This window comes from Mustela erminea, chromosome 17 (genome assembly GCF_009829155.1).
Source record: "Mustela erminea isolate mMusErm1 chromosome 17, mMusErm1.Pri, whole genome shotgun sequence".
Classification (NCBI taxonomy): domain Eukaryota; kingdom Metazoa; phylum Chordata; class Mammalia; order Carnivora; family Mustelidae; genus Mustela; species Mustela erminea.
The window spans coordinates 3105209-3133094 of record NC_045630.1 but is presented as its reverse complement, the minus strand read 5'-3'; the positions used below and the strand labels follow the sequence as shown (position 1 = coordinate 3133094).

Genomic DNA, 27886 nt, shown 5'->3' with positions numbered 1-27886 from the left:
AGAAGTGGCACAAGAATGCTAGCAAGGCCTGGAATCAACAAACGTTCATAAATCAAAAATTAGATGAACGTGTCTCTGATTTAGAAATAGCCATGATATATATGGGAGATGATCTTCAGAATATAAAGCTTAGACTTCATACTTTATGTGATTGGAATGTTTCTTTTTTCTGTGTTACTCCCCATGCCTATAATGAATCAGAAGTATCTTGGAGCAAAATTTGCCGACATATTAGTAACCATTATGGTGATAATAATCTAACCTTAGATATTAAACAACTTCAAGATACGATTCTACGTATTACTCACTCATCATTACAATCCGTTCCAGGAGTGAGTTTTACTCAAAGAATTAATGATATTCTGTCTGATTTAAACTCTTCTACTTGGATCACACAAACTGGTCTCAGGGTTATAGGTGGAATAATTATTCTTCTTATTGCTGTAATGTTTCATGCTTAGTCCTCAGGAGCACGCGAAAATCCCTCCAATGACTGAAAAATCAAGAAGCTGCAAAATCAACTTTTCTACTTCTTTACAAATAAAGGGGGGAGATGCTGCTGCCCCTATGAACAATTTGTTACTTAAACTGTAACCCCTGGAGGATTTTACTAGTTGCCAAGCACATTTAGATATGGCCTTAAGAAATACATATACTGGCAACAGGTCTTTGGGGAGCAGGACGAGGTACGACCGTGAAGCTGGGCAGCCGGGGACGCCCGGCCCGCCCAGGGCGGAAGGAAAACCACCTGCTTCCCTGTTCCGTTCTCGCTCCTTTCTCTTCCCCGAAGCACCCGTTGTTAGTTAGATGAGTCCTTTGAATGTGCTTGTTTAACTATAAACTTGATCCTCCTTCTTGCTTGTCTGCAAGACGGGATTAACGTGTGACCTTCATCAGTCCTTCTGTTGGCTATTGTTTCTATCCAATAAAAGTGAGACGGTGCTGTTGCCCGGGCCGCAGTCCTTTTCGACTGTGGTGCCCTGCTCACAGTCTCTTGCAGCTGACTTGTCTGTGCCTAATTCTTCTCCTGTCGCCGACTGGAGGCGGCAAGACAGGACCCATTATGGACCTGGGACTGGCTGAGGAGGGAGAGCTAGACAAGTTTGAGGAGAATCCTAGAATTATCCTTATTATTTTCCATAATATCCATAGATAATAATTCTACCCCGGGACGTTAAATTATCTTAGATTCTCTCGAGACCAAGATCCTTTGATCACAAATAAGCAAAAATGAGACCCTGTGGCTGAGTCTCCTATCAGACTAATATTTTTCCCTCTTTTGTCACAGGCAGCATAAGCATTTTATTAGGTGAGCGTGTTTGTGTTAGTAAACACACTAGAACATATATATCTGAGTGAATTAAGTGGTTATCTTGGGAAGTTGTTCATTTATTCTATGATATCTGTTATTTTTACTAAGATTTTTTGGAACATCTCTGGAATTTCCTCCAGATCAGTGTGCTTCCAGACACAAGTTTCTGAAAGTCTTCAATGAATCTGAATTTTGGTTAACAGTTAACAATGACCCTAGGATGTGTGTACTCTGTACTACGCAAGCCTGTTGTGAGGCAGAGAGGGAGGTGGTGAGATCTGGAGCACTCCTTTTCAAATCTAAAGTCACAGAACTTGAGAGCTCAAAGGCTCCTTAACGATGAACTGGCCAGGGATTTCAAACGACCAGTTGGTAGTGGCTGGTAAGATTGGTATTGAGAGGGGCGCCTGGGTGCTCAGTTGGTTAAGCGTCTGCCTTTGGCTCAGGTCATGATCCCGGGGTCCTGGGACTGAGTCCTGCCCTGGGCTCCCTGCTCTGTGAGGAGTCTGCTTCTCCCTCTGCCTGCAGCTCCTCCCACGCCCCCAGTCATATGCTCTCTCTCTCTCTCTCTCAAATAAGTAAGTAAAATCTTAAAAAAAAAAAAAAAAAAAGACCAGTGTTGGAAGGTCTGCCAGTCCAGTAGAGCTCTGTTTGCTTGATCCATGAGGTTTGCTGTTGGGTGAGGTTGTCCAGGCCTCTAACTCAGCCTTGGCTGTTTGCTGCTGTTGAGGCTGACTACCTGTGTAAGCATCCCATGTCTTATAAGACTTTCTGAGTGTTGCCCATCACTTAAGAGAGACACTGAACCTCAGTGAGGCACAAAACTGCTGGCTAGTTACTTATTCTCTTTTTTGGGCACATATTGGTTGTTTGGAGCAAATAAAAGCCAAAAGCTGGCCAGAAAGTGCTGGTTAGGAAAAAATCCTTATTACCTCACAACTTTAGCTGTTGAAGGGAGGAAGCATAGAAATGCGTTCCCAGATTAAGCCAGTAGCAGCCTGACTCCCAAGAGACAAATTAGGGTCAGTTTCAGAAAATGCTGTACCTGGAAAAGAGTCCAGTGGCAAATACGGGTTAGTAAGGAAACCAGTGCAGACCATGACAGCGTCGAAGACGGCAGACTGCTGTTTTCCTTCGTGCTGAGTGACCACCTCCCACTGGCCGGTGACAGTAAAATCTGGGCATTTTGTTACTTGGCAGACTTTAGTCTGAAAAAAGAATCATAGTCACAATTAATTGTTGTGAAGTTTCTGGTAAGAGCTTGCTGGCCACAGCTGACATTTGAAATGTTCTAGAGCACAGACTCACCATAATTAATAAGCATAAACTTAGAAATTGAATCGAGTTATCAGACTAACCATAGTTTTCTGGATGCAAGTTTTCTAAGCTTATAGTTGTGATGGGGTATTTAAGAGAAGTGATGAGATCCAAAAAGTTTGAATGATTTTGCTCAAATTCTCACAGTAAATGATAGAACCAAGAACTATGATCTTTCTGTTACGTATATATCTCCAGAGCTGTGCTTCAGTAGAGATGTGGGTAATATAAATTGAAAGCATAAATTTGGACCTTATGAAAGGTCCTATAGATATGTTGCTGAAGTTTTCCCAGATCCAGAGAATGATTGGAAAATGCTAACTTTATGGCCTGAATGTTCTGGAGGAGTCCAAATGTCAGTCTATTTTTTTGTTTGTTTGTTTTACTCAAGTATGTATATATGTTTATGGGTGCAGGGTTCTGATTCAGAAAATATGTAAAATAAATGTACAAGTCAAATCCAAGAGCATAAATACTCTACTGACCAAGAGACTTTGCTGCCTGTCTTTTTTCAGTTTTCAGAGAAGACAGGCATCTCAGGTCTTTCCTAATGGGGTCACTGTTTGGTTTATAATATTTGAAGCACTTGTTGGACTCCAACATTTGCATTAGGAACTCTTTCTTTTTAAAATTTAAGTTTTCAGTTAATTAAAAATTAATTGATTTCAAAATAGAGTTTACTTTTGTCTTAAATATAAGAACTAGGGGTGCCTGGGTGGCTCAGTGGGTTAAGCCTCTGCCTTCGGCTCAGGTCATGATCTCAGGGTCCTGGGATCGAGCCCCGCATCGGGCTCTCTGCTCAGCGGGGAGTCTGCTTCCCCCTCTCTCTCTGCCTCTCTGCCTACTTGTGGTCTCTGTCAAATAAATAAATAAATAAATAAATAAATAAATAAAATCTTTTTTTTAAAAAAAGAACTATTTGTAATTAAATATTTGGAATGCACAGGAAAGAAATCTCTTATGTGTATATCCTCTTAAAACTTGGGTGAAAATCTAGCTTTAATCATTTCTTTTCCAATTATTTTAAAATAGACTTGGGGCAGCATGTAGTAAAGGAAATTCATCAGATTCAGGAACTCTGATGCATTAAAAATATTTCTGAGAATCATATCCATTCACTATGATAGTGTTTCATTTTTACTGTATCCCTTGCAAGATAAGGAAGTGGAGTAAAATACTCTTTGGAAAATGGGAATACTTTCATTTTACCCAATTTGGTTGAAATATAGTTGGCATACAACATGTGTAAGTTTAAAGTATATGATGTAATGATCTGATAAATGTATAGTATGTGTAATGTATAAATGTATAATGTATAAACTGCAAAATAATTGCAACAAATAGTAAGTCTATTTCACACTCATCACTTTGCATAGTTATAATTCTTTTTCTTGTGAAAAGAACTTTTAAGATTTACTCTCTTAGCAACTTTCAAATCTATAATATCATGAACTATATTCACCAGAACTGATTTATCTCATAACTGGGAGTCTGTACCTTTTGACCATCTTGGCCCATGTCCCTCAGCCGCCACTCTTCACCTCTGGCAACCACCAATCTGCTAAGAGTTTGGTGATTTTTTTTTTTTTTTTGGTATTTCTCTGACATTTCACTTAGCATAATACTCTAAAGGCCCATCCATGTTGTAGCAAATGGCAGGATTTGCTTCTTCTTTTATGACTAAACAACATTCCAGTGTGTGTGTATGTGTGGGGGACATTTTCTTTATCCGTGTACCCATCGGTGGACACTAGGGCTGTTTCCCTGTCTTGACTATTATAACTAATACTGCAGTGAACATGCGGTTGCAGGCATCTCTTCAAGGTACTGGTGATCTGTTGGTCAGTACCTTTAAGGTTGTGAATACGGATCTTACTTACTGCTAATTTTGGTCATTCATGGTGCTTTCAGTTCCCTAGAAATTCCTTACCATCCCCGTCTGTAGCAGGGAGAGGGGGAGGTAGGAGAAGGAAAACACATGGATTGTCCTGTTTCTTGGGGAGGAAAAGAATGGGGAAAAAGAGAGTGTATTAGTTTGCCTCTGTCCTGTCTTCTTCCTGCTTCTGTTCTCGGAAATGGGGAGGGAGGAGATAAGACCTGTGAAAAGTGCCAATATTCAAAGATTTTTCTATTCCCCAGGATGTCTAGAGAAGATTTCCTTCAGATAGTGAGGTCCTTCTGTGTATGGGCCACTGCACATGTTTTTTTCCTATAAAGGGGTGCTCAAGAAGAGAGGACCTAGGGACTGGTAGAAGTCATCAATGTCCCTATGTGCTTTTGTCCCAAGCAGCGAATGTGGTTTGATATTTTCAGGTCCCTTTGGGTTCTCGGATGAAATTATGACAAACTAAAAATGTATACGTGTGAATTCTTACAGAAAGTACCCACCTCCACTCTCCGATTTACTTAGGGTGGGTGTGAGTACGAGGGGAGGAATCCAGCCCCGTGTCCTCAATCTTGCCAGTTCACGATCTCATCTACAGAGCCAAGGGCGAGGCAACTGAGAGAAACAGGAAGCAGGTAGGCAGTACTTTCTGACTACTGACTGATGTTTCGTGTCTTACCTTGAACCGAATGTATTCCAGAAGGTTGAACCGGTTTGCATACATTTTGAGGTATTCCAGGAATTGAGAATTTGGCACATAGTTTGGATAATCTTCTGGGAATGGAAAGTCTGAGTAACAAGACATCTCCTTGCAGCTGTTGGAAACCACAGACTTATAGAGGCTGGCTCTGCCTTCTTCAACATGCTCCTGCACAAACAGTGCACACACATGAGTGTGTATGGATTTGTGCACGTGTGCACACATGGGGAATGGATGTTAATTTTTAGGCATTTTAAACATTGACAGAGATTAAGGTTACCCTTTCTAATGGGATTTGTTGTCCTGCCCTTGAGGTAGGGTGAACACGGAACACTGAATTTTATGACGAGAGTTGTAATTTCATTCGTTACATGTTAACAAACCCAGGATGAACTCACCTGTCCAGACTCACACGGCATTACTGCAAAATACCGGAAAATATGGAAATAGACCAGGAAGTTGTGTCTGCATGATGGACAGTTGCTAGGTAGTTTGGTTTCCATGGGCATTGTTGAAAGGACTACGCAGAAGGGGGTTCAGATCAGGAAGGAGTTTGCATCTAAAGTTAAGGAATTTGGATTTTATTGGAAGGTGATGGCAGTCTTCTGAGTTTTTAATGAGGTAGTGATTCCGGTTACATTTTGAAAAGATAATTCCTGTTCTAGAAAAGATGAAGGACAGAAGTCTGGACGGGAAGGAAGGAGGGTGGTGAACCAGAAACCCACTCGAGCCATGGCTGAAGTCAGCCTAAGCAGAGGCGGTGGTGTTGAAACAGAGACGTGGAAACTGAGGCAGCAGAAAGACAGAAGGCGCAGGATGGGGCAGCTGTTTGGATTCAGGTCTTGGGAGAAGAAGCAGGTCAAAGTTGTCCAGACTGGCTACTGCGTAGGTGGTGAAAGACTCATTTCCCTCCCCCAGTTTCGACCTGAATAAATGGCAAATATCAGGATCTTAGACAACTCCCACCAGGTTGAATAATAAGCAGTTTTGGTACATGCGGTCATTAATATACATGACCTCTGTCTTTGGGATGTATTATGAAGGGTATTCTGAGTTTAATGGTGAGCCGGTCCTTAGTATTTTAATATTATTTACCATTTTGGTTACATATAGTTGTTTTTTTTCCTAAGGCAAACATAAACGTCACACGTGGAGGAGGGCTCACTTTGTTCTCTCAAAGGATGTGAATCTAGATCTGCATGAAATGTGTGGTGATTACAGTGATTACAGATTACAGTACAATTGTAAACACATCATTGTGGGTTTTTTGTTTTGTTTTGTTTTGTTTTTTTACATCGTTGTGGATTTGGTTAATGTTGCCAATCTCATCAGCTCATCAGTAATGAGTTCACTGTATCTTGCTTGTCTGGGGCTCCCCCTCTGACAGTCTTTTTGTCCAGAATAAATCTAGAAAACTGGAATCTAAAGACTTCTGGGCAGGGCGACTATTTTAATCCTGCTCGTTTATTCTGCCAAAAGAGCTAAAGCAGTGTGACTCAGAGACGACGTTGGCCCAGCAAGACAGAGCTGACTTGTTCATTAGCCTCTGTGACAAGCGACGGACAGAAATTGAGAGTAAGCATCTGGAAACTTCCACTGCGATAATTCGCCATTGTTCAGTATCCAAGCATGTGGACTCCTATGTGTTGAATGAGACTCGGGTCAGTCTCAGTTTTGTCTGGTCCCTGTGAGGAGGGCTCTGATGGTCGAGTTGTGTCCTAGTCATGGGCAGTGGGACTATGTTAGTGAAGTTTTAAGGTTAGTTTGAAAACTGTTATCCAAAAATCCATACAACTTGTCATTTTCTTTCTTCGGAGGATAACTGATATTGGAGCATCTGGGTGGCTCCACCAGTTAAGTGTCTAACTTGGGCTCAGGTCATGATCTCAGGGTCCTGGGATCCAGACCAAGGGTGGGCTCGCTGCTCAACAGGGGGTCTGCTTGTCCCCTTCTCTCTGCCTATTTCCCAGCTTGTGCAAGTTCCCCTCCCTCTGCCCGTTTCCCATGTGTGCACTCTCTCTCAAATAAAATCTTAAAAAAAGAAAGATAACTGGTGTTTAGTTATAACCTTAGAGAATAAACTGGCCACTGATAAAAGGTTGAGGATAATTTTTGAAAATACAGCCCTACTTGCTTCACTTTGGAAGGCAGTTACAAGAAGGTCCTGGGGGCAGCTGGGGGGCTCGGTCGGTTAAGCGGCTGACTCTTGATTTCAGCTCAGGTCATGATCTCAGGGTCGTGGGATTGAGCCCCGTGTCGGGGTCTGGGCTCAGTGTGGAGGCTGCTTGAGATTCTCTCTGCCTCTGCCCCTCGCCCAGCCCATGCTCTCTCTCTCTCTCTCTCTCTCCAAAAAAAAAAAAAAAGTCCTGAACTTCCTGAGATTGCTTTAAAGTTTCTTCTTCCTTTCCAATCAATGTACCTTTGTGAACTGTGTTTCTCTCCTTATGTGTGCTCTTAGGCAAAACTTAGAAACAGTTTAGATACACAGTATCCTTTGAGAAGAGCATGGTTTTGCCTCCAGTCCAGATTAGATACAATAACAAGCAAGAAGCTAGTTTAATGGTCACATTAAAAACTTTAAATATTGGAGGGTATGTGCTATGGTGAGTGCTGTGAAATGTGTAAGCCTGATGATTCACAGACCTGTACCCTGGGGCTAATAATATATTATACATTAATAAAAATAATTTAAAAATCTTTAAATGTTAATATGTCCAACACATACTAAGAGTGTGCCTCCAGGTGTTTCATATGGAGATTACTCCACACACAATGTTTTATTTGGCTAAAAGCCGCAAGTATAATAGTGACTTTCTATATTAATTGCGTACGTATACACTTCCAAAGAGAAATGGGCCCACCATTTGGAATTTTTAAAAATTTGTACATTTAATGACATTTGCTGAATTTTATTTTATGTCTTTTGACTCTATATGACTTTTGAATTTATATTTTGACCTTTTTCTTCATTTCATTTTCAGTGTTTTCATAGTTCGTTTTTACTTTTCTTACAAATGTAATTGTATATACTTGATTGAAAATGAAACAACAAAACATGAACTTGATTCTTCTCCACAGTTTGAGAAGCACAGCTCTCTAGTTAGTGTTCCTTAACCTTGTTAAGAATCACCTGGGGAATCTTATTAACATGTAGATGCTGATTTAAGTAGGTCTGTGTGAGCCTGAGGGATTTTTTTTCCCTTAAGATTTATTTAGGGGCACCTGGGTGGCTCAGCGGGTTAAAGCCTCTGCCTTCGGCCCAGGTCATGATCCCAGGACCCATCGGGCTCTCTGCTCAGTGCAGAGCCTGCTTCTCTCTCTCTCTCTGCCTGCCTCTCTGCTACTTGTGTTCTCTGTCAAATAAATAAAAATAAAATCTTAAAAAAAGATTTATTTATTAGAGAGAGAGAGAACGAGAGCGAGAGCACAGTGTACTGGTGCGAGCAGGAGGAGGGCGGTGCAGAGTGGGAGTGGGAGGGAGAGGGAGAAGCTGACTCCGAGCTGAGCACAGACCCCTCGCTCTGAGATCTTTACTTGAGCTGAAACCAGAAGTTGGATGTTCAACTGGGACTGAGCCACCCAGGTGCCTCAGGTCTGAGATGCTGTATTTCTTTTTTTTAATATTTTATATTTTAAAAATATTATATATATTAATATTTTATATTTTTTAAAATAATTTTTATTATTAACATATAACGTATTATTTGTTTCAGGGGCATAGGTTTGCGACTCTTCAGGCTCACACACTTCACAGCTCTGAGATTCTCTATTTCTAACAAATTCCCCTGCAGATGCTGTTGGGCCGGGGGCCATACTCTGAGTAACAAGGCTTTAGAACAGTCCTACCAACAGGAATGTGGTGGAACATACACACTTTAAAATTTTCTGGTAGTCATATTTAAAAATTAAATTTAAATTTAAAAATTTTAAAAAAGAACCAGGAGAAATTAATTTTAACCCTGTACTGTGTTTAATTCACTCTATCTAAATTTTATACTTTCAACATGTCATCACTATAAAAATTTACTAATGAAGTATATTTTATTCTTTTATGCATAGCAAGTTTTTCGAATACCAGTGTATATATGGTACTTCTCAATTCAAATGTTAAATGTGAATTGTAAAAGGGTATTCATATACCCAAATTGTTAATGAATATACTTAAAAGCGTTCCAGTAACTGAACTGAGGATTGGTTTTAAAATTAAAATTAATTGGGGTGCCTGGGTGGCTCAATTGTTAAGCGTCTGCCTTTGGCTCAGGTCATGATCCCAGGGTCCTGGGTTCAAGCCCCGAATCAGGCTGCCTGCCCGGCGGGAGGCCTGCTTCTCCTTCTCCCATCCCCTCTGCTTGTGTTCCCTCTCTTGCTGTGTTTCTCTCTGTCAAAAAATAAAATCTTAAAAAAATTAAATTAAAATCAAATGAAATAAAAATTTCAATTTTTAGCCACGTCAACCAATTCCATGGTTCCATGTGGCCAGTGGCTGCCTTAGTGAATAGCAGAGCTTTAAACTTGAAGCTGGGTATTAAAACTAAATTTCAAGGTTGGTTTGATTTAGTTAAAAGCGAAGTTCCTTCTGGGTTATAGGAAGAAAGGGAATAGAAACAGCTGTAAAAGGGCGCCTGGGTGCCTCAGTCATTAAGCCTCTGCCTTCAGCTCGGGTCATGATCCCAGAGTCCTAGAATCGAGTCCCGCATCCGGCTCCTTGCTCAGAGGGAAGCCTGCTTCTCCTCTCCCACTGCCCCTGCTTGTGCTCCCTCTCTCTGTCTCTCTCTGTGTCAAATAAATAAATAAAATCTTTTAAAAAAGAGAGAGAAACAGCTGTAAAATGGAGATGCACGAGGAAGCAGGAGGGAAGAACTTGTAGTCTGTAGGAGAAACAACAGCTGTGAACGTTCTGGGCCCGTTAGGCCATAGCTCCCTTACTGTCCTCTGGCATCTGGGAGCATGACGTAATGACTCATGCTCGGTTAATACCATCAATGTCTAGTTAACAATAATAAAAGTCCAAATTTGGAATATAGACTAAGAGGAGTAGAGATTTGCATAATACATATTGTAAAGATTTCCATAAAAATGGGTCAAAAACTTTCAAGTATGTTGGAATGGCATGTTTAAATAGCAAAGAGTAATGGGGCTTGTGAGGTTGGATAAGCCAGTAACCGTGTATTTACGGGAACTTAAAACAGATGAACAAAGAAACATAAATAGAAAGGAAAAAAAAAACCCACAACCCCAAAACAACTCTGTTTTGTAAAACTCTGGGAGATGTAAAGGCAAGAGGAAGGAAAACCTTCCAGGCAAAACTGAAGCCTATCTTGGAATAATGTATCACAGATGTTAGCTGAGGAAGAACCATAGTGCAGAGTGGAAACTTGGCCCTGGGGCTGGCGTCCAAGACCACCTCTTTACTCTTGTCTCTCTTTCTTCCCACCGATTCTTCCTCCTGGAAAAACACATGGTCTGGAGTGTTCAGTTTATATATAGAGGGTATGGGTCCGTGCCCCTTCTGAATGGTTTGCAGCTCCTGGGCCTTCCCCTCCTGTGTGTGCCTATGGCCCCAGTGATTCCCAGGCCTTGCTGGGATCTCGGGCTGCATCATCCCTGTGTGGGTCTGCCAATTGCCCTGGTACTCCAAGGAGGCAAACACATGCCTCCTGAGTTGATGGGGCCACTGGGGGAAAACAAAGCGGGAGGGGAAGAGGGAGGGTCTGTGGGCAGAGGGCGAGGCGAAGCGCACAGAGGGCTTCTGGCTGCCTGGTCCATTTTGGTCCTGCAATATACTGGGAAGGTCGCCATCATTCACTAGGACACCTGGTGGGATCCCATGAACAGTCTAGAATTAGCCTGCCCATTCTTGAGCCAGACTCTGGAAATGCCTGTAGTTCTTGAGAGCACACAGCCCAGATTCAGACTGCCTGGGTTCATCTTCAAGCTCTCCATTTGTAGTTGGGTAACCTTCGGGATTTTCTTAATCTCTCTGTGTCTCAGTTTCTTCAGGTATAAATAGGAATAGTAATATCCCATAGGAGAACTGAAACGGTAGCTGTGACGTGTTTTCTGCAGTGTCTGGTAGACTCTCAGTAAATCTTAATGGTCATTCGTATCATTCTCCCATGATTACTACAGAGATTCACTTTCTCAAGCTTTGGGTCCTTCAGAGAGGATTCTAGGCAATGGGAAGAAAGCTTTGTCAGGTCAGAGGTCTCCCACTCCTCGTTTTAAAAATTATTAATTTATTAACTAACTAACTAATTAACTAATTTTTTTTTTTTTTGAGAGAGAAAGAAAGCATGAATGAGGGGAGGAGCAGAGGTGGAGAGAGAAAGAATCTCAAGCTGGCCCCATGCTCAGCTCAGAGCCTGATGTGGACCTCGATCTCAGGACTCGACCTGAGCTGAGATCAGAGTCAGACGCTTAACCAACTTCGACATCCAGGTGCCCGTCCCCATCCTCATTTACCGATAAATGTAAAATGATAATAAAAGTCACTCCTAAATAGAGACATTCTCTCCCTACAAGACGTTCCCGCCTCTTGTTCTCCAAGAACAATTATTTCCTCCTTTTCCCCTCCTTTGAGCAGCCAGAATCCATTTTCTTTGTCTCCTTCTCCCCGCAGTGAGAGGCAGAGACAGTCTTGCAGGAGGACAGTGCCCCGTTCTTGGATCTACAGCCCATGCGAGCTGTGAATACTCAGAGGTGATGTGAGGAACCCCCAAGAGGATGGGGGCCTCTCAGGTGCACCCCCGTTGAAACATAATAGCAGTTCAATAAATGTTTCTTGAATATATGAATGAAAGGAAGCCTACCAAGACAATTGAGGTCTTAGAAATAGCCTTTTAAAGAAAGACTGGAAGAATTAGGTTTACTAAGCCTAAAGAAGAATTAACCGAGACACTTCTTCAGTGATTTAAGGGGTGAAATTTCCACACCTTCGTTACCCTCATTGAATTTAAAAATATGTGGTACATAAGGCACACAGTTGGGGCTCAATATATGTTTGTTGAATAAATGAAAGGATGCATGTGCAGAGGAGAAGACCTTGATGCACATCAAGGAGGAACGTCATTCCAAGGAGGGTGATCAGGTCCTAGACGATATTTCAGGGTTGTGAGGAGACGCTGAATGTGTTCCTACCAGTGGCATATAATTCCCTCGAGATGACCCCAGTGTGGTTCTATAGGAAAATCATCCCCAAGATGCCTTCCTATACTAAGATTCTCCAAGAGTATTATTAATTGTGAGTGATGGGGCAATTCCTCACATTTTATTTCTTCAATATTACTTTATAATTGAGGTAATCAGTATGTGGTGACATTAAGGTTATTCCTCAAGAGCCTAAGAAAGTCGGTTGTAAACTAGACTTTCTGTACATACCTCCAGCCCCCACTTGAGTTCGTGGACAGAAGTTGGGTCTTTACCAACATACCCCTTTTCCTTTTAAACATTGCCACCCCCTCCCACCCCCACGAATGATGGCCTTTTTTTTTTTTTTTTTTTTTTTTGGCATTGCAACCTTTGTCTCTTTCCTTTTTGCTTTAGGCTGTGGCAGCTGCAAGAGACAGAACTGAACTGAGTGTAGTGGTTTATAATCTCTGTAATCTTTGGCGCGCCTTCCTGTTTGGAAACGGAAGTGGTCTCCATAGGTGTTTTCTTGGGTTTCTGCAGATTGCCTGTCTGATTTTGCAGGATGGCCCCTCCTGCCCAGAACAGGCACAGTGGACCTGCCCGTGAGCTTTCTGGTGAGTACAGCCCTTGCTAGAGCAGACACTTGAATCTGTGGTTTTGAGCTTGGCCACCTGCTTTGAGCACAGAGATAATGCTAACCGAGCCTGTGTGTGTGTGTGTGTGTGTGTGTGTGTACGTGTGTACACGCACGCGCATGCGCGCGCAGGCTGAGGCAGGAGGAGGAGGATGGGACATCTCTAGAAAGCGTAGGACGCCTCCCTCCCTTTTCCGTGTCCCCCAAGGCGCTTGTGCATTTGACCTGCCTCAGGCGGGCACAGCTGGATCTGGACCACATTCCTCTTGCTTCTTAGATCAGTGACTTTACGTGTTAATAACTGCGCGTCCGTGACCTGTGGCAGGTGCATTTTCGTCCAGTAACCCCAGGTTGCTGGACTCCCTTTTGCTTTGACTGTTCAGCCAAATAAGTCTGCTGATTACCCTGCTAGCTGGGAAGTTTCATCCTGCAAGCCAAATCCCAGCTCTGGCAGATCAGTCCTATTTGTCTTAAGTACAGGTTAAGAGGGCTTCGGAGGCTCCTCAGGGCAGGTGTATTGTGCCGGGTGAGCAGCGTCTTCAGTGGGCACCGGAGGGGACGGTGACAGCACGGGTGTTTGGTTTCTGCTGCCCCAATGGAATGTATGGACTTTGAAACGTGGGAACAGATGTGCCCTCTCCCCCAGTGCCCTTGGGGAGGTTTCTGCGTACTGATGGTCACATTTGGTGGTTAGACACGTTTCAGAATACACAGAACTTTCTGTGAGCCAAGCTGGCCTATGCTGGGACAACCATATCTGTCTAGTTAGTTCGTGGCTTCCTGGAGCTTTGCTCGCTGAGATAAAAACTATTTTATGCAGTTGCCAATTCCAAATTCGTGTCTTTCTCTTAGCCCCTAGGGGCTCTGAGGCCTGGATGTCCGCCACCGTGCTCCTGTTCCCTATTCCTGCCAGCTTTCATGGGAAGTGTTCTTGCTTTCTTGAGGATGGCAAGGAGGGGCTTGGGGCTCTGACGTGAAAGCTTCCCTGGGCAGCGTGGAACTCAGGGTTTCAGTGGCCCCAGCCGCGCCCCCGTGACCCTTTCAGCCCAGGCTGGCGAAGCGCGGGCTCTCTCGCCCCTCCCCTCCCGGCCACTGTCCTCTCCTGGTCGGACCGCGTCCCACCGACCGATGCTGCCTTCTTCTGCTCAGGGGACAAAAAAGGCTCCAAACTCGCATTCTTCACTTGAATTGTTCTTGGCCGACGTTGGGATTGCCTGGATTTAGGATGAGGTTAGAACTCATCCCGCACGAGCCCGGGTGGTCTCACCTCAGACGCGGCAGGACGGGGAACAGAAGCGGGTCGCGCAGCTCAGTCGCAGACAGAGGCGCACAGTCCCGCGCTGCTGGGTTCCTGCCCTCGCGGCCCCGCGGCGCCGGGCCTTGCTTCACACCCGCCCCCTGGGTCTGCGCTCGCTTGGCCCGTCCCGGCCACTCCGTTCTCTGCCACCCTTTGGGGCGTCCTCTCTTGCCCTGGGCCCCACATGAACTTGTCGGGGGCTCGTGCCCGCCCCTCCCCCCAGCTCCTTTCTCGTATCGATGTCTTCGGCGCTCCGGGCTCCCTGGTCCGCGGATGCTTGCGACCCTCCCCCGGGGGCAGGCAGCCTTATGAGAGGAATTCAAGCTCTTTTCCCACCCGTGGAGCCTTTGCCCGCAGACACTCCGCAGAGCCGCGGGGACCCCTACTTACGGTGAATCTCCACAGCCCCCCGAGGTCGTCGCTCCGCTCGAAGCAGGTGGGCTCCAGGCCTTCCTCCAGGCAGCACTTGACGGACGCCAGGCCGCTGACCCCGGCGCCCACGACCGCCACGCGCTTGGCCATGGTCCCCTGTGTGCGGAAAGCACAGCTCGGCTGTTCAGTCCCAAGCGAAAGCCCCGCCCCGACCTTGGCTGCTGCCGCCAGGTTTGCTCCCCCCAGTCCCCCGGAGCTGTCCCCGGTGTGCACGCGGGGGCCGCAGGCCACGGCTTTCACCCCGCGCTGGGCGAGCTCCCGAGCTGCCGCGGCGCCGAGGGCCGGAAGGGATCCCCTCGTCAAACACCTTTTTAAATGAACTCGAAAGCAGAGCTCAGGTTGGTATGGTGACGAGACACGGGGCCCCACGGCCGCGGCGGAGACGACCTGGGCCTAGGAGCCCAGCCCCAGTGGCCACAGCAGGTGTGGCTCCAGCAAATGCTTCCCTGGGCGGGAGCCGGCCCCGCGCAGCCCGGGACCCGCCCTGCTGCCACCTTCCTCTCGCCGGCGGCTGCTGGACCCGCGCCCGCGGAAGAGAGGCCGCGGCCAGCGAGGCGGTCTGCCTCCTCTCCCCGTCAGATGTGGATGCACCCCAGGGAAGGTGGCCCTGTCCCTCCTGGCCCAGGTGGCGCATCTTCTGTCCCCAAGCCACGACAGAATGCCGGGAGGCCACATGGCGCGTTGGTTCAGTGACCAGGCTCTGGCAGGTTGCCCCGGTTCAAGCCAGTCCCCCAGCTCCGCCACGTGGTCTTGGGCAAGTTAGTTAACCCTCCGCAGACCCTAAAAATGGACAAAGCGGTGGTAGTTTCCTTGTGGTGTTTGGTGAGAATAGAGTGTGGGACACACGTCAGCTGGCGTAGAGCCATTCCTGGCGCGCCGCGGTGCCCAGTGACTGGGAGCTGTTGTGTGGCTGCTCGGAAAACATTTTCAAAAACCAGTGTCCTCTGCTGCCTCGGCATCGGTGGGCCTCTGCGCTTTTAATTCCATACGTTCTGGTCAGCACATGCAGGCGTAGCACTAAACCACACGGTTTTAGGTGTTGCCCTAGTGTGTTTTGGGGACAGTTTTATCTCCTCAAGTGAGTGAGTGTTGAATGCACATGGGTCACCCAGTAGATGCTTTTCTTGTCCTGCAGATGAGCTCTTGCCGCAGAACTGGAGATACATTTTTGCTTTTTAGGACTGGGAACCTGAGCGGGGTAGCTCAGCTCTCGGGAGGTCCCCTGCTTGCTCTCTGCTAGGTCCCTCTGGCCAGGGAAGCACCAGGAACGTAATACAACAAGTTCTCCAGAAATAGCTCTTGAATGAAATGGTAAGCCCCATTTCTTCCAGGTGTTAAATAAAAGGGTTACAGGGCTGGTTGCTTCCCAGTAGTAACTCGCTCTGATTGCCTGGGGAAGAGCCGGTAGATTCCCTATAGGGGAAGTCATGCTCTAGGTCCTGATGCACACCCTACAGTCACCACCTTATACAGTTGTCCCCTCCTGGGGTCCTAGAGAAGTAAAGTGACCCCCACATTTAGAGAGGCAGCTGGTGTAATGGAGTGAGCGTGGGTGTTGGGACCAAACACATCTGTGTCAAATCCCGAGTAAGAACCAGTGTGCTGTGTTTCATTGACTAGGGTGTTATAGCTTTAGGGACACACTTGGAATGAAAGCACCAAGCTGATTCTGTAGGAAGAAAGACACCTGTAACACTGTATGTCAGTGACACTTCAGGAACTAATTTAGAGAGAGTGAGAGGAAAGAAAGAGGAGGAGAAATGCATCCATTCCAACAGTTAGCTGAGTCAAAAGGAGAGCCAGCCAGGGCCCTGGCTCCCTGTGAACTAACCTTGGGCAAGCAAATCAATTGTACTGGGTTCCCTCTGCAAAAGAGGCTACTGTGAGAGCTCTTAGTCCAGGGGCCTGGCGCAGTTCTGTAAACATTTACCCATAAACATTTGAAGGATCATTGCAAACAGAAGGATTAGATTTAAGGCCAGTGGTGCAACTGAAGGCATTAGATGAAGGCAAATTTTAGCTTAATATAAGTAATTTCTAGTATCTCAGGCTCTGATATTTGTTCAGACAGAGAATGTAGGATGATTTTGGAGGGAAATATTCTAAGTAGGAGATTAGGTAGAGAGGAATCAAATGATGTATAGGGTTCTTTCAACTCCGATTCCGTGATTCATTCTAATTAGTTCAGCCATCAGACACTCAGTGAGGGGCTTCTGTGATCCTAAGTCCTAGGCAAGGTATTGGAACTGCAAAAGATGAATGAGGTGTGATGCTTTCTTTAGAGTTGCTATCACTCTAGTGGAGAAGTCAGACGGACAGATAAATCATTACAATATTCTGTGTCCCGTGCTAAGACAGAGACGTGTATTGCGTACACATTGCAATAAAAGCATGAAGGGAAGAGGCTTATATTGTGAGTTTGGGATGGTGGGAAAGCAATACTGAGGAATTCTAGTTGCTTCAGGGTTTTAAGCATGAAAAGAACACCAGTGGGGAGAAGACGGGGGTATGAGCTCCAGGGACAGCAGTAGGAATAGGGGCTAGAGATGGTCGATAGAGGCCTCTGTCACCACTCAGGTCCACAGTGAGCTTGCCATCCTCTTGATACCTACACGAGGTAGCATGTTCCCTACAAGAGAAGACTACGATGGTGTAGGTTCACTGCATCATGTCCATTACTCTCTCTGCTTAAGGCTATACGTTTCCCCAAAACAGGACATTTTCTTTGACTCATCTCCTATTTTCCCTTTTTCTTATTTTCTATAGTAGCACACTTGGACTGGACTCGTAGTTTCATAAATTCTTGGCAATAAGTTGATTCCCTGGTGGGTAAATGAATGAATTCACCACCGTGTACGCTTTGCAATAAAAAAAATGAATTGAGCAAATATTTACTGGGAGCTAATATCGTGGGTCAGAGCTTCCTTTCTCCAAAGGACTTTCTAGCAAATTCACAATAAATAGAAATCTTCTCTCTGGCCATCACTGTAACCCAGTGCAGACCAGAGGCAGCCAGCCTTCTCCGAGCAGTGTATCTCCTCACAGGACCGCCAGGAGCTGGGAGTCAGACCTGGGTGTGAAGTTCAGTGCCGGTCTATTACCAGCATATGAGTTTAGGCAACTAATCTGTTTCAGTATCTCAGTTTCCTTTTCTCTACAGTGAAGCTAGAGGTAGAACCTGTTCTAGGAATGTATCCGCTAACATATTAATAGCACTGAGCTGAGCATGTAGGACATGGATGTTACTATGTTATTTTTACAGCTCTAGGAGATTTCTCCTTCAACTGACACTTTGTAGATATCTACCCTGACAATATTGGGTTTATTGACAGAGACAAAGTTGCAGAATATTGGGAATCAGAGCTGTTAGTGTAAAACAGAAATGTGTATCTGAAGGATGTCTTCCAGCAAGAGAAGGAAATGAATAAGGAAATAGAGAAGGAGAAAAAGAAGAGCACAAAATGGGCTTCAGGTCACCGTCTTCTTTCCTTCCTTCCTTTTTTTTTTTTCTTAAGACTTTATTTATTTTTTCATGAGAGACAGAGAGAGAAAGAGGCAGAGGGAGAGGCAGGCTCCGAGCTGAGCAGGGAGCTGGATGCAGGGCTCGATCCCAGGACCCTGGGATCATGACCTGAGCTGAAGGCAGAGGCTTAACCAGCTGAGCCACCCAGGCGCCCCTCACCTCCTTTCTTGCAGTGTTCGTCTGATTCGCAGCTGCCTGCTGTCTTCCCAGGGTGTCAGTGGAGTAGTTCCCATGTTTGTGAAGGCAAACTTGCAAGACTACGTGAACACAGCAGTGCACAAGGTAGTCGCTGCCTTTCCGTGTTGGGAACAAGGAGGTCGAGTATGGGTGATTACATGAAACCAAAGTGTGATCAAAAAACTTTAAGTAGGGGTGTCTGCATGGCTCAGTGGGTTAAGCGTATGCCTTTGGCTCAGCTCATGATCGCGGGGTCCTGGGACTGAGCCCCACGAGGGGCTCCCTGCTCAGCGGGGAGTCTGCTTCTCCCTCTACCCCCTCACTCGTGCTCGCTCTCTTTCTATCAAATAAATAAATAACATCTTTAAAAAAATAAAAAAAAATGCCCTCTTTTATTCCAGACAGAGTGATCAATGACACTGTAGGCAGTTTTACTAGGGTGGAAAGGACACTAAGGCCACTGATTACTGCGGGTCTGTTTCACTTGCTAACACAAAAATAACATAGAAAACGTTGTTGCTCCTTATATAAATATTTGGTAAAAATTGGGCCATTCCTTTGTTGCAGGGTTCTAAAGAAACATTATTTTAATGAAGAAAGCCCCCTCGAAGCTGACTGAATCTAAAATAAATAAGCAATCAAAATTAAGAAAATATAACTGAATTGACAAAGTAGGTCTAGTCACTGGTAGAAAGTGAATTTATTTTTTACGAAGTAAGTTTAACAAGTAAATAACAAGTAAAATAAACTAAGCAACAAGAAATTGCTAAGTGAGTTGGGAATCCCTGCCTGTGCATCAAAGTTCCCAATTTTTAGCCATGGGGGTTAGAAACTTGTTTTCTTCCTGGGCATTATCTATACTGCTTCCTCTACTTCAAAAAAGTGAAATGCAAATATGTGAGCTACCGAGGTCAGATGGAGTGTCCAGGTGGGTTTCCTAGGACAATGCGGGGGTCAGCCTATGAGGCTAGGCCTGCCATTCCCCAAATGGTATGCAGAGGTTCTCCAAATTATTTTAAAATAGCGAGAAAAGCACATTTTTAAAAAAAAATATTTATTTATATGAGAGAGACAGAGCACAAGCAGGGGGAGAGGCAGAAGCGGAGAGGGAGAAGCAGACTCCCCACTGAGCCGGGAGCCAGAGGTGGGACTCGATCCCAGGTTGTGGAGATCATGACCTGAGCCAAAGGCAACCGCTTAACTGACGAGCCACCCAGGTGCCCCAAAACACATGTTTTTTGAGTGAGGAGCAAAAGCAGAGGTAGTTGATAGTTGAAATGTGTACTGAATTCAGCCAGGAGTGGGGTTAACACAAGAGATCTGACAATAGATATTCAAGAAGCTTTGTCATAGTGCATAGGTTGGAGAATTTTTTTTTAATTTAGAGATTTTTATTTTATTTATTTGACAGAGATCTCAAGTAGGCAGAGAGGCAGGCAGAGAGAGAGGAGGAAGCAGACTCCCCGCTGAGCAGGGAGCCTGATGCGGGACTCCATCCGAGGACCCTGGGATCATGACCTGAGCAGAAGGCAGAGGCTTTAACCCACTGAGCCACCCAGGTGCCCCAGAGTGGAGCATTTTTAACCACAGGAAGAAGGACAGCACACCGATATAAATTAGATTCTAAAGGTGGGTTACTTCTCTCTCCCAACTTTACCAAAGACAACTCCCCAAGCCATGTCTGACACTGTGTTAGGAGGGATTACATCAATGGAAGCACTTAGGAAAAATTACGGATTTTTCTTTGTATTAGGAATCCAAGTTTTCCCTTTTGATTCACCGCTTACTAATCTACCAGCAGTGTACTTACCAATGTGTGCAGAAGAATTGATGATATCTGACTGTACGGTCCCTTTGCAAAGACTCCGGCTTCTAACACTCTCTGTACTTGGGAGCAGGGAACGGTTTTATACTTCCTCCCGGGTCACAGACTGAGCGGGGGCCTTTCTGCCGGGGTGATTCTGTCCTGAAGCACAGTAACAAAACAGGAAGAGTGTGGGCCCCACCTCCCAGACTCAAAGAAATCGGAGATTGCATCGGGTCACTTACTTTATGTGCTTGGAATTCTGACAGCTGCCGTCACAAGTCGGACTCTGGAGCTTGTAGAGATTGAAGTGGATGAGCCCGTGTCGGCCCGGGAGTCCCCAGCACGCCAGATGCGCTAGGTCTAAGAGATAAGGAATGTTATGCAGAATTTGGGACCTAAGGTTAGTCATCGTTTACATTTTAACCTTATTAATGGCAATAGTGAAATGCTAAGAGAAATGTTGCCTGGTGGGTGATGATGTGGAGAACAAAGGTAAAAGAAATGTAAGAAAATTAAATTTCCTTGCAACTGAGAGCCCACTGACAAGTGTTTGAGACGGGCAGAGTGACCTTCCTCCGGGCACTCAACTGCTTCACCTTAATATTTGCTGGAGGCAAAAGGCACCTTAGCTTGACAGTAGAACGGATCCTGTAAGTCTTCTTTAACATATAAAAAAATCCCTCTGGGGGCCCTGGGTGGCTCAGTCTGTTAAATGTCCTAATTGTCAATCTCAGTTTAGGTCATGAGTTCAAGCCCCACGCTGGGCTCTGCACCGGGTATGGGGTCTACTAAAAAATAATAATAAAAAAAAATCCCTTTGGAAACTTCCTTTCTTTCTACTCCCCCAGATGTATGTTAGCAACCGTCCTCTTTCTGCCCATGGGTTCTGTCCCCATGCTGTAATAAAACCACTTTCTGAACAGATGTTGCAAGAATGCTTTTTTGACTGTTCACTCCTGGACTCCAACATTTCACATCGCGTGACATGACCTTCAGACCCACACATCCCCGGAAAAATAGGAATGAACTCAAGGAGCCACAGCAGCATCTTCATTGTTCATCAGTTTCAGTCTCCGACGCGAGAAAATACAGTAAGACAATCAGGTCAGCAGCTGCTATACCGAAGACTCACTTTTTGAGGGTTTCGTCCATTTCACATTTAGAGAGAATTGTTGTTTTTAAACTGTACATCACCCACATTGTCCAGTTCATCTTTAAAAGCCTTTTTTAAAAAGTGCAGATGATTACCCAGACATTTAGGAAATGTAACAAATATGTGGGCAGGTCATGACCTTCGGTGTCACAAGTCCTGGGCTGGTGTATTGTCCTTAGCAGTTGTTACAGGAGAAATCTTGGGAAAATTATAGAACTTTTTGAAGTTTCAGTTTCCTCCATTAAAATAAATATGGTAATGCCCCAGTCAGACAGCTGTGGTGGGGATTAGAGGAGAGAAGCCACGCAGTCTTGTCCGTGCGCACTGTGATGGCTGTGATGGTGGCAACGGTGACATCATCTCCAGGCCAGATGAAGTATCTTGATCATTGAATCATAATATTGAAATAACTTCCACAGGCACAGAGAAGGAACTCCAGGATAGATTGGTCAGACTGAAGCAGGGGAAGGTTCTGGAAGAATAAACATCTTTTTCCTGATTTCATTATAGTATAACCCTTAAGCTCTGTATCCAGAAGGCCTTGTGCACTTCTGAGTCTGTGGCTTGCTCACGAGGCATACCTTTTACCTTATTTCTGGCTAATTAAAGACAGTGTGGGGACAGCATAGTTCGCTGTGCTGAGTTCAGATGCCTTCCTGCAGCTATGAAGATGATGGTATTTGGATGGGTTCAAAGCTTACTTTTGACCCAGAAAGTAAGCCTTCAAAAGTATTATTAGTTTAAGCATGTTTTTAAAAAACCAAAATACCTATTACGTTGAGTCGGGGATCCTGTGAGAGTGGGGCCACAATCAGTGTCTGGAACCTCGGTACTCAGGCCCTGGCCTTGATACGTACATGCATTTTTGGCACACATCTTGTAGGTCATGGGGCCTGACCAGGCAAGTTGCTCCCATCAGTAGCAACAAAGGACTTAAAATACTGGTTGAGCATAAACACGATTATCAGATTGTCTCATTTTCCATAATTAGCAAGAGACTTGTAGTAATTATTTCAATGGCACCTTTTTCTGCTATTTTTAGTGCTTACTGTAAATCAGCTGTCCTTGAGGTCGTGGGATGGGGAAAGCTATCCAGGCCCCTTTTTGAAGTGGACCTAAACCCTCAGAAGTCAGATTGGTAGACAGTAATGGTTTTTAGGAACGATTTTGGACTTTGTGGCTTCCAGGAGCGTGATAGGATTGAACTTCTTGTCTGTGAATATTTGGCTGGGAACATGGTCCGTGAACTGTGAGCAAAGGTAATCTGCGTCCTTTCTGGGCTCAGAGCGGTTAATGGACAGAATGAGACCCCAGAGCATTTTGTTTGTCCTCATTGTGTCACAGCTACCTTCAGCGGGGCTGCTCCATTAGCCTGGACGCCTGAGTGACTCTGGTGAGCAGAGCCTGGCCCCCAGTGGATCTATAACATGAGAAAGAAAGAATCTTGTCTCATTGCAAGGTTTTGAGATTTGGGATTGGTGGTTAGTGTGCCATACCTCGCTTCTGTGGATGGATGCACCAGATGGATCCTTCTGGCTCCTTCATTGTATTTCGAAATCATCTTCTGAAGTCTCCCCTCTCTTCCTTCCCTCACCCCACTCTGATGCAGAGCTAGAGCTAGAGAATCTGAGAGGGGAACGTGAAAATTTATTTAGTTTCAGTCCCAGTTAAAATTGGACCTACCCAGTGCAATTGTTTTCTTTCTCTCTCTAAAAAACAAAGTGAAAACAGCCACAAGTCCCTACCTATCACCCCCCACCTGCTAAAAAAAAGTATCAAAAGCCTCCCTACCTAGACAAGGCTTCTCCACAGGTGTCTTTTTTAGTGGCGATAGACTGATTGATTGATTAATGTTCTTTTTTTTTTTTTTTTTTGAGAAAGGGCAGAAACTCATGTTTGTTTCAATTTAAGGGCCAGTCACTTACAAATTTTGACTAAAACCAATTTTCTTTATTTCAGAAGTATATTTTTAAGGAAGCAATAGTAGATTTTTTTAAAAAAAGATTTTATTTATTTATTTGATAGAGAGATCAAAAGTAGTCAGAGAAGCAGGCAGAGAGAGAGAGAGGAGGAAGCAGGCTCCCTGCTGAGCAGAAAGCCCGATGTGGGGCTCAATCCCAGGACCCTGGGATCACGACCTGAGCCGAAGTCGGAGGCTTTAACCCACTGAGCCACCCAGGTACCCCAGTAGTAGATTTTTTTAGTTAATGGCTTTGTTTTATGAAAAATTATAGTGATTTTATCAATAGTATATTGGTAAAATTTTTGTGGAATATTTAAAAACACACAAAAAAGTTTAAACTATATAAACATATTTAATCTTATTACTAGGATTAAAATAATGTATATTGATGGGAGATGGAATTATAGTTCGACTACAAGCCTACAAGCTACTTTATTATTTTTTTTATTTTTTGAATTTTTATTTGAATTCAGTTGACATATAGTGTATTATGAGTTTCAGCGGTAGAGGTCAGTGCATCATCGGTCTTATATAAAACCCGGGCTCATCACATCACTTGTCCTCCTTAGTGACCATCACCCAGTTACCCCAGCCCTGCCCCCTACACCCTCTAGCAGCGCTCAGTTTGTTTCCTATGAGTAAGAGTCTCTTAAGGTTCGTCTCCCTCTCTGATTTCATCTTGTTTTATTTTTTTCTCTCTTCCCCTATGATCTTCTGTTTTGTTCCTTAAATTACACATATGAGTGAAATCATATGATAATTGTCTTTCTCTGATTGACTTACTTCAACTTAGCACAATACCCTCTAGTTCCATCCACATTGTCGCAAATGGCAAGATTTCATTTCTTTTGATGGCTGCATAGTATTCCATTGCGTATATACCACATCATCTTTATCCATTCATCTGTGGGTGGACATCTAGGTTCTTTCCGTAGTTTGGCTATTGTAGATGTTGCTGCTATAAACATTTGGGTGCGCGTGCCCCTTCGGACCACTACGTTTGAATCTTTAGGGTAAATACCCAGTAGTGCGATTGCTGGGCCGTAGCGTAGCTCTATTTTCAACTTTTTCAGGAACCTCCATGCTGTTTTCCAGAGTGGCTGCACCAGCTTGCATTCCCACCAACAGTGTAGGAGGGTTCCCCTTTCTCCGCATCCTTGCCAGCATCTGTTTCCTGAGTGGCTAATTTTAATTTTCTTTGATGGCTTGTGAACTCCCCAGTGGCTCTGCTGTATCTTCCTTGGACGGCACAGCAGTCAAGGACATTTCCACCCCAACCTTGTTTTGTCTCCCTCACTCCGAGGCAGACTGGCCTTGCTCTCCGATGACTCTTCCAGCCTTTCCTGTACTTTCCCTATTTTCTTCTCACACAGGCATTTTCCTTAATGAAGTTTTCCATGTTCAATCTCATTTTGGCATCTGTCCTGGATTACAAGAATCTAATCCCAGGAGATTTTTTTTTCTTTTAAACCTCACTGATCCATAATCTGGTCGTAAGGCAGATGGGACAAGAAAGTGAGTTACGTTCTGTGTAAACGCATTCTGCCTCCAGGAAATGGCCAAAGGCTCTGCACTGGGGGCTGCGTGCCAGCAGCAGCATCTTCCAGGGTGAAGGACCGGTTACAAGAGAAAGTCTTCCTTTGCTATCCTTACTGTAATATGAACACTGGGTTCTTTCTGTGTTAAGCTTTTGAAACCTTCATTATTAGAAATTTTGTTACATGTCACAGTCCAAGAGTTTTATTTTATTTTTTTTAAGACTTTCTTCTTTTTTTTTTTTTTAAGATTTTATTTATTTATTTGACAGACAGAGATCACAAGTAGACAGAGAGGCAGGCAGAGAGAGAGGGGGAAGCAGGCTCCCTGCTGAGCAGAGAACCCGATTCAGGGCTCTATCCCAGGACCCTGAGATCATGACCTGAGCCGAAGACAGTGGCTTAACCCACTGAGCCACCCAGGGGCCCCAAGAGTTTTTATTTTTTGAAATATATTATTTTTTCTGGAAAGAGCAGATGGGACATATTTGGCTTTTGATAAGAAAAACGGAGCAGCTATCATAGAGAGAAGGGTGGTTAAGAGGACGGGTTAGTAAAGGGATCATCACAGGGAGAGACTTGGGGGGAGGGTGATAACTGGTCAACATCCTCTGCAGGAGAACACTGTGAAGGGCAGAAGCACCGGGGCTGAACTGCAGGGGAATTTGGCCCCGAGGAGGGGGAAAGACTCATCTCTGAAAGCAGCTGTTTGGGAGACACCACAAACCAATGGTTTTTAAACTGAATGTGCGCAGGAATGTTCTTGGGAACTTGGCAAGACTGGGCATTGTAGCGGAGACTCTCATTCAGCAGGTCTGAATTATTACTGTGTTTGTATTTTTAAAAATCTGCACTTCTACGAGCTCCCTGAGATGTTTTGATGCAGTTAGTCTGTGGGTCATAGTTTGGAACAGCAAACTATCTTAGGTGGTTTGTCCGGGAGGGTTTCCTGTTTCGGGCTGTATAGAGGCAGAAGAATAAATCCGGGTGAGTCCTCCTTAGTCAGTCTCAGGCTCTGGAAATGAACTCTTTATTTTTTTTTAAAACATAACAGAATATTTGGAAAGATTTCAAGAGATAAAGCTCTTTCTAAAAATTTCAAGGTTATACATTTGATAATAAATTTGTCCTAATGGAGCTATCTCCCCCCACCGATGCAGTGTCAGACCAACACGTGTTTCCCAGTCTAGCCCACTGTAGAAGTAGGATAATGACCAGCGGTACTTCCCTGGTAGGGGTAATGATGAAGGAGGCAAGTTAAGGAAAATAATTAGGACAATGCTTTGGATATTACAAAGCAGGGATTGGCAGACCTTCTCCACAAAGGGCCAGCTAGTAAATATTTTAGGCTTTGTGAGTTGTACTGTTTCTGTTGAAACCACTCAGCTCTGCCATTACCGTTTGCAAGCAGCCACGGACGGGGATGTGTATTGCGGCTGTGTTCCAAGAAAACATTATTTATGGAAATCGGTAGTGCACTGCCTTTAACCCACAGGCAATAGTCCACCTAGTCTTGCCATACACGCTTGATATATTCTACTATTAATAATAATAATATAATGACTTACAAATAATCTTTAATAATTAGCAAATCAGGTTTTTAATCAAGAAGTATATACATTACCTGTGATTTTTTTCCAAGGGAAACCACTCATAGGAACAATGAAAAAATACGTTGCATTTAAATGCTAGTGTCATTTCGATGGAATTTGAAGAAATAAAGCTTCCACTGTCAAGAGATTGCCATTACATTGCTGTGGGCACTTCAGGGACAAATCCAGGCCAAAGTGAAGAGCAGTGTCCACACAGACTTTGGAAGAGTAAGAGGAGAAATATGCCTAAATCTTTAATCTCTGACCCTTTCCCTCTTCAAAGGCCTTGGTCAGGGCTTAGGGCAGAGCTTATCTCCCAAAGCACAGTTCACCAAGAGAATGGCTGTGGTGGGTTACTAAACCAGATGTTTATTCTGTTGCTCAAGGTCTATGGACATGGGATTGCCTGTATCTGTTTCAGATTTCAATTCCAAGAAAATGTGTCTCCTAACAAAAGGGTACGCTTCCTTTCATCAGAGGACAAGATTGCATATTGTTTTACCTTTTGCCTTGTTTACCTACAAGGTTAGAGGTAAAAAAAGGCTCAATCATTGTAATACTTTTCATCTAAGTAGGATATATACTTCTTCCCTAACGCTTGTTTTTTCAAATGAAAAAATGATAAATTTTTCAAATTTTTTCATTTCATGAAGATGAAATGAAAAATCATTTCAATTTTTCTTTTTCTTTTTTTTAACCTTGAATCTGCTTCCTCTATTTATTTTTTAATAATTAAAAAAATTTTTAAATAAACCTATAATGTATTATTAGCCCCAGGGGTACAGGCCTGTGAATTGCCAAGTTTACATACTTCACAGCACTCACCATAGCACATACCCTCCCCAATGTCCATAACTCAATTTTTCAAGTGAAAAAAAATTTGCAAAATTTTCAGATTTCAAAATACTACCTTAAATATTCTTGTATAGGTGTCTTTCATTGTAAATGCCTTCACATGCTTCTTAAATCTGGCCAGACTATAAACCAAATATTATGAAAAAAATTAATTGATCATATTTGCAAGAAGAGTGCTGTTATCTATGTTAAGTTCCTCCAGAAGCAACATATATGTGATTATAAATAAAATAAACTGTTAATAAGTAATTAATCAGCAATAGGGGTTGTGTAAATAAGTATATTCTGGGGAAAGGTTATGATCCACAGTCCCAGAATCAAGCAAAACTGGGTTCTAGTCCCGGCTCCACGATAAGACTGGCTGTGTGGTCTTGGGTATATTACCCAACTGCTCTGAGTCTCACCATCTGTGAAATGGGTAGAACAGCCGCATCCACATCACAGAACTATTGTGAGATTTAAAGGATGCTAGTACACGCGGTATACCCTGAGCACAACGTCTGATCTGTTAAATACTAAATGTGTCTAACTGTTACCGCAGTTTTATTTTTATTTTTACAATGGTGCTTCTGTCAA

General features: G+C 44.1%; 1 protein-coding gene across 1 annotated transcript in view; it reads right to left on the bottom strand.

The window, feature by feature from the left end:
- Positions 1-20547, bottom strand: part of FMO1 (flavin containing dimethylaniline monoxygenase 1) — a 31406-nt gene extending 10859 nt beyond the window's left edge. Inside the window, exons 1-5 of the mRNA XM_032317175.1 lie at positions 20455-20547; positions 20216-20371; positions 14664-14801; positions 5194-5382; positions 2358-2520 (exon numbers count right to left, since the gene is read on the bottom strand). Of these exons, the coding sequence (XP_032173066.1) occupies positions 2358-2520; positions 5194-5382; positions 14664-14795 (484 nt within the window). The 5' untranslated portion in view covers positions 14796-14801; positions 20216-20371; positions 20455-20547. The remainder of the gene's footprint in view (positions 1-2357; positions 2521-5193; positions 5383-14663; positions 14802-20215; positions 20372-20454) is intronic.
- Positions 20548-27886: the final 7339 nt, after the last annotated feature.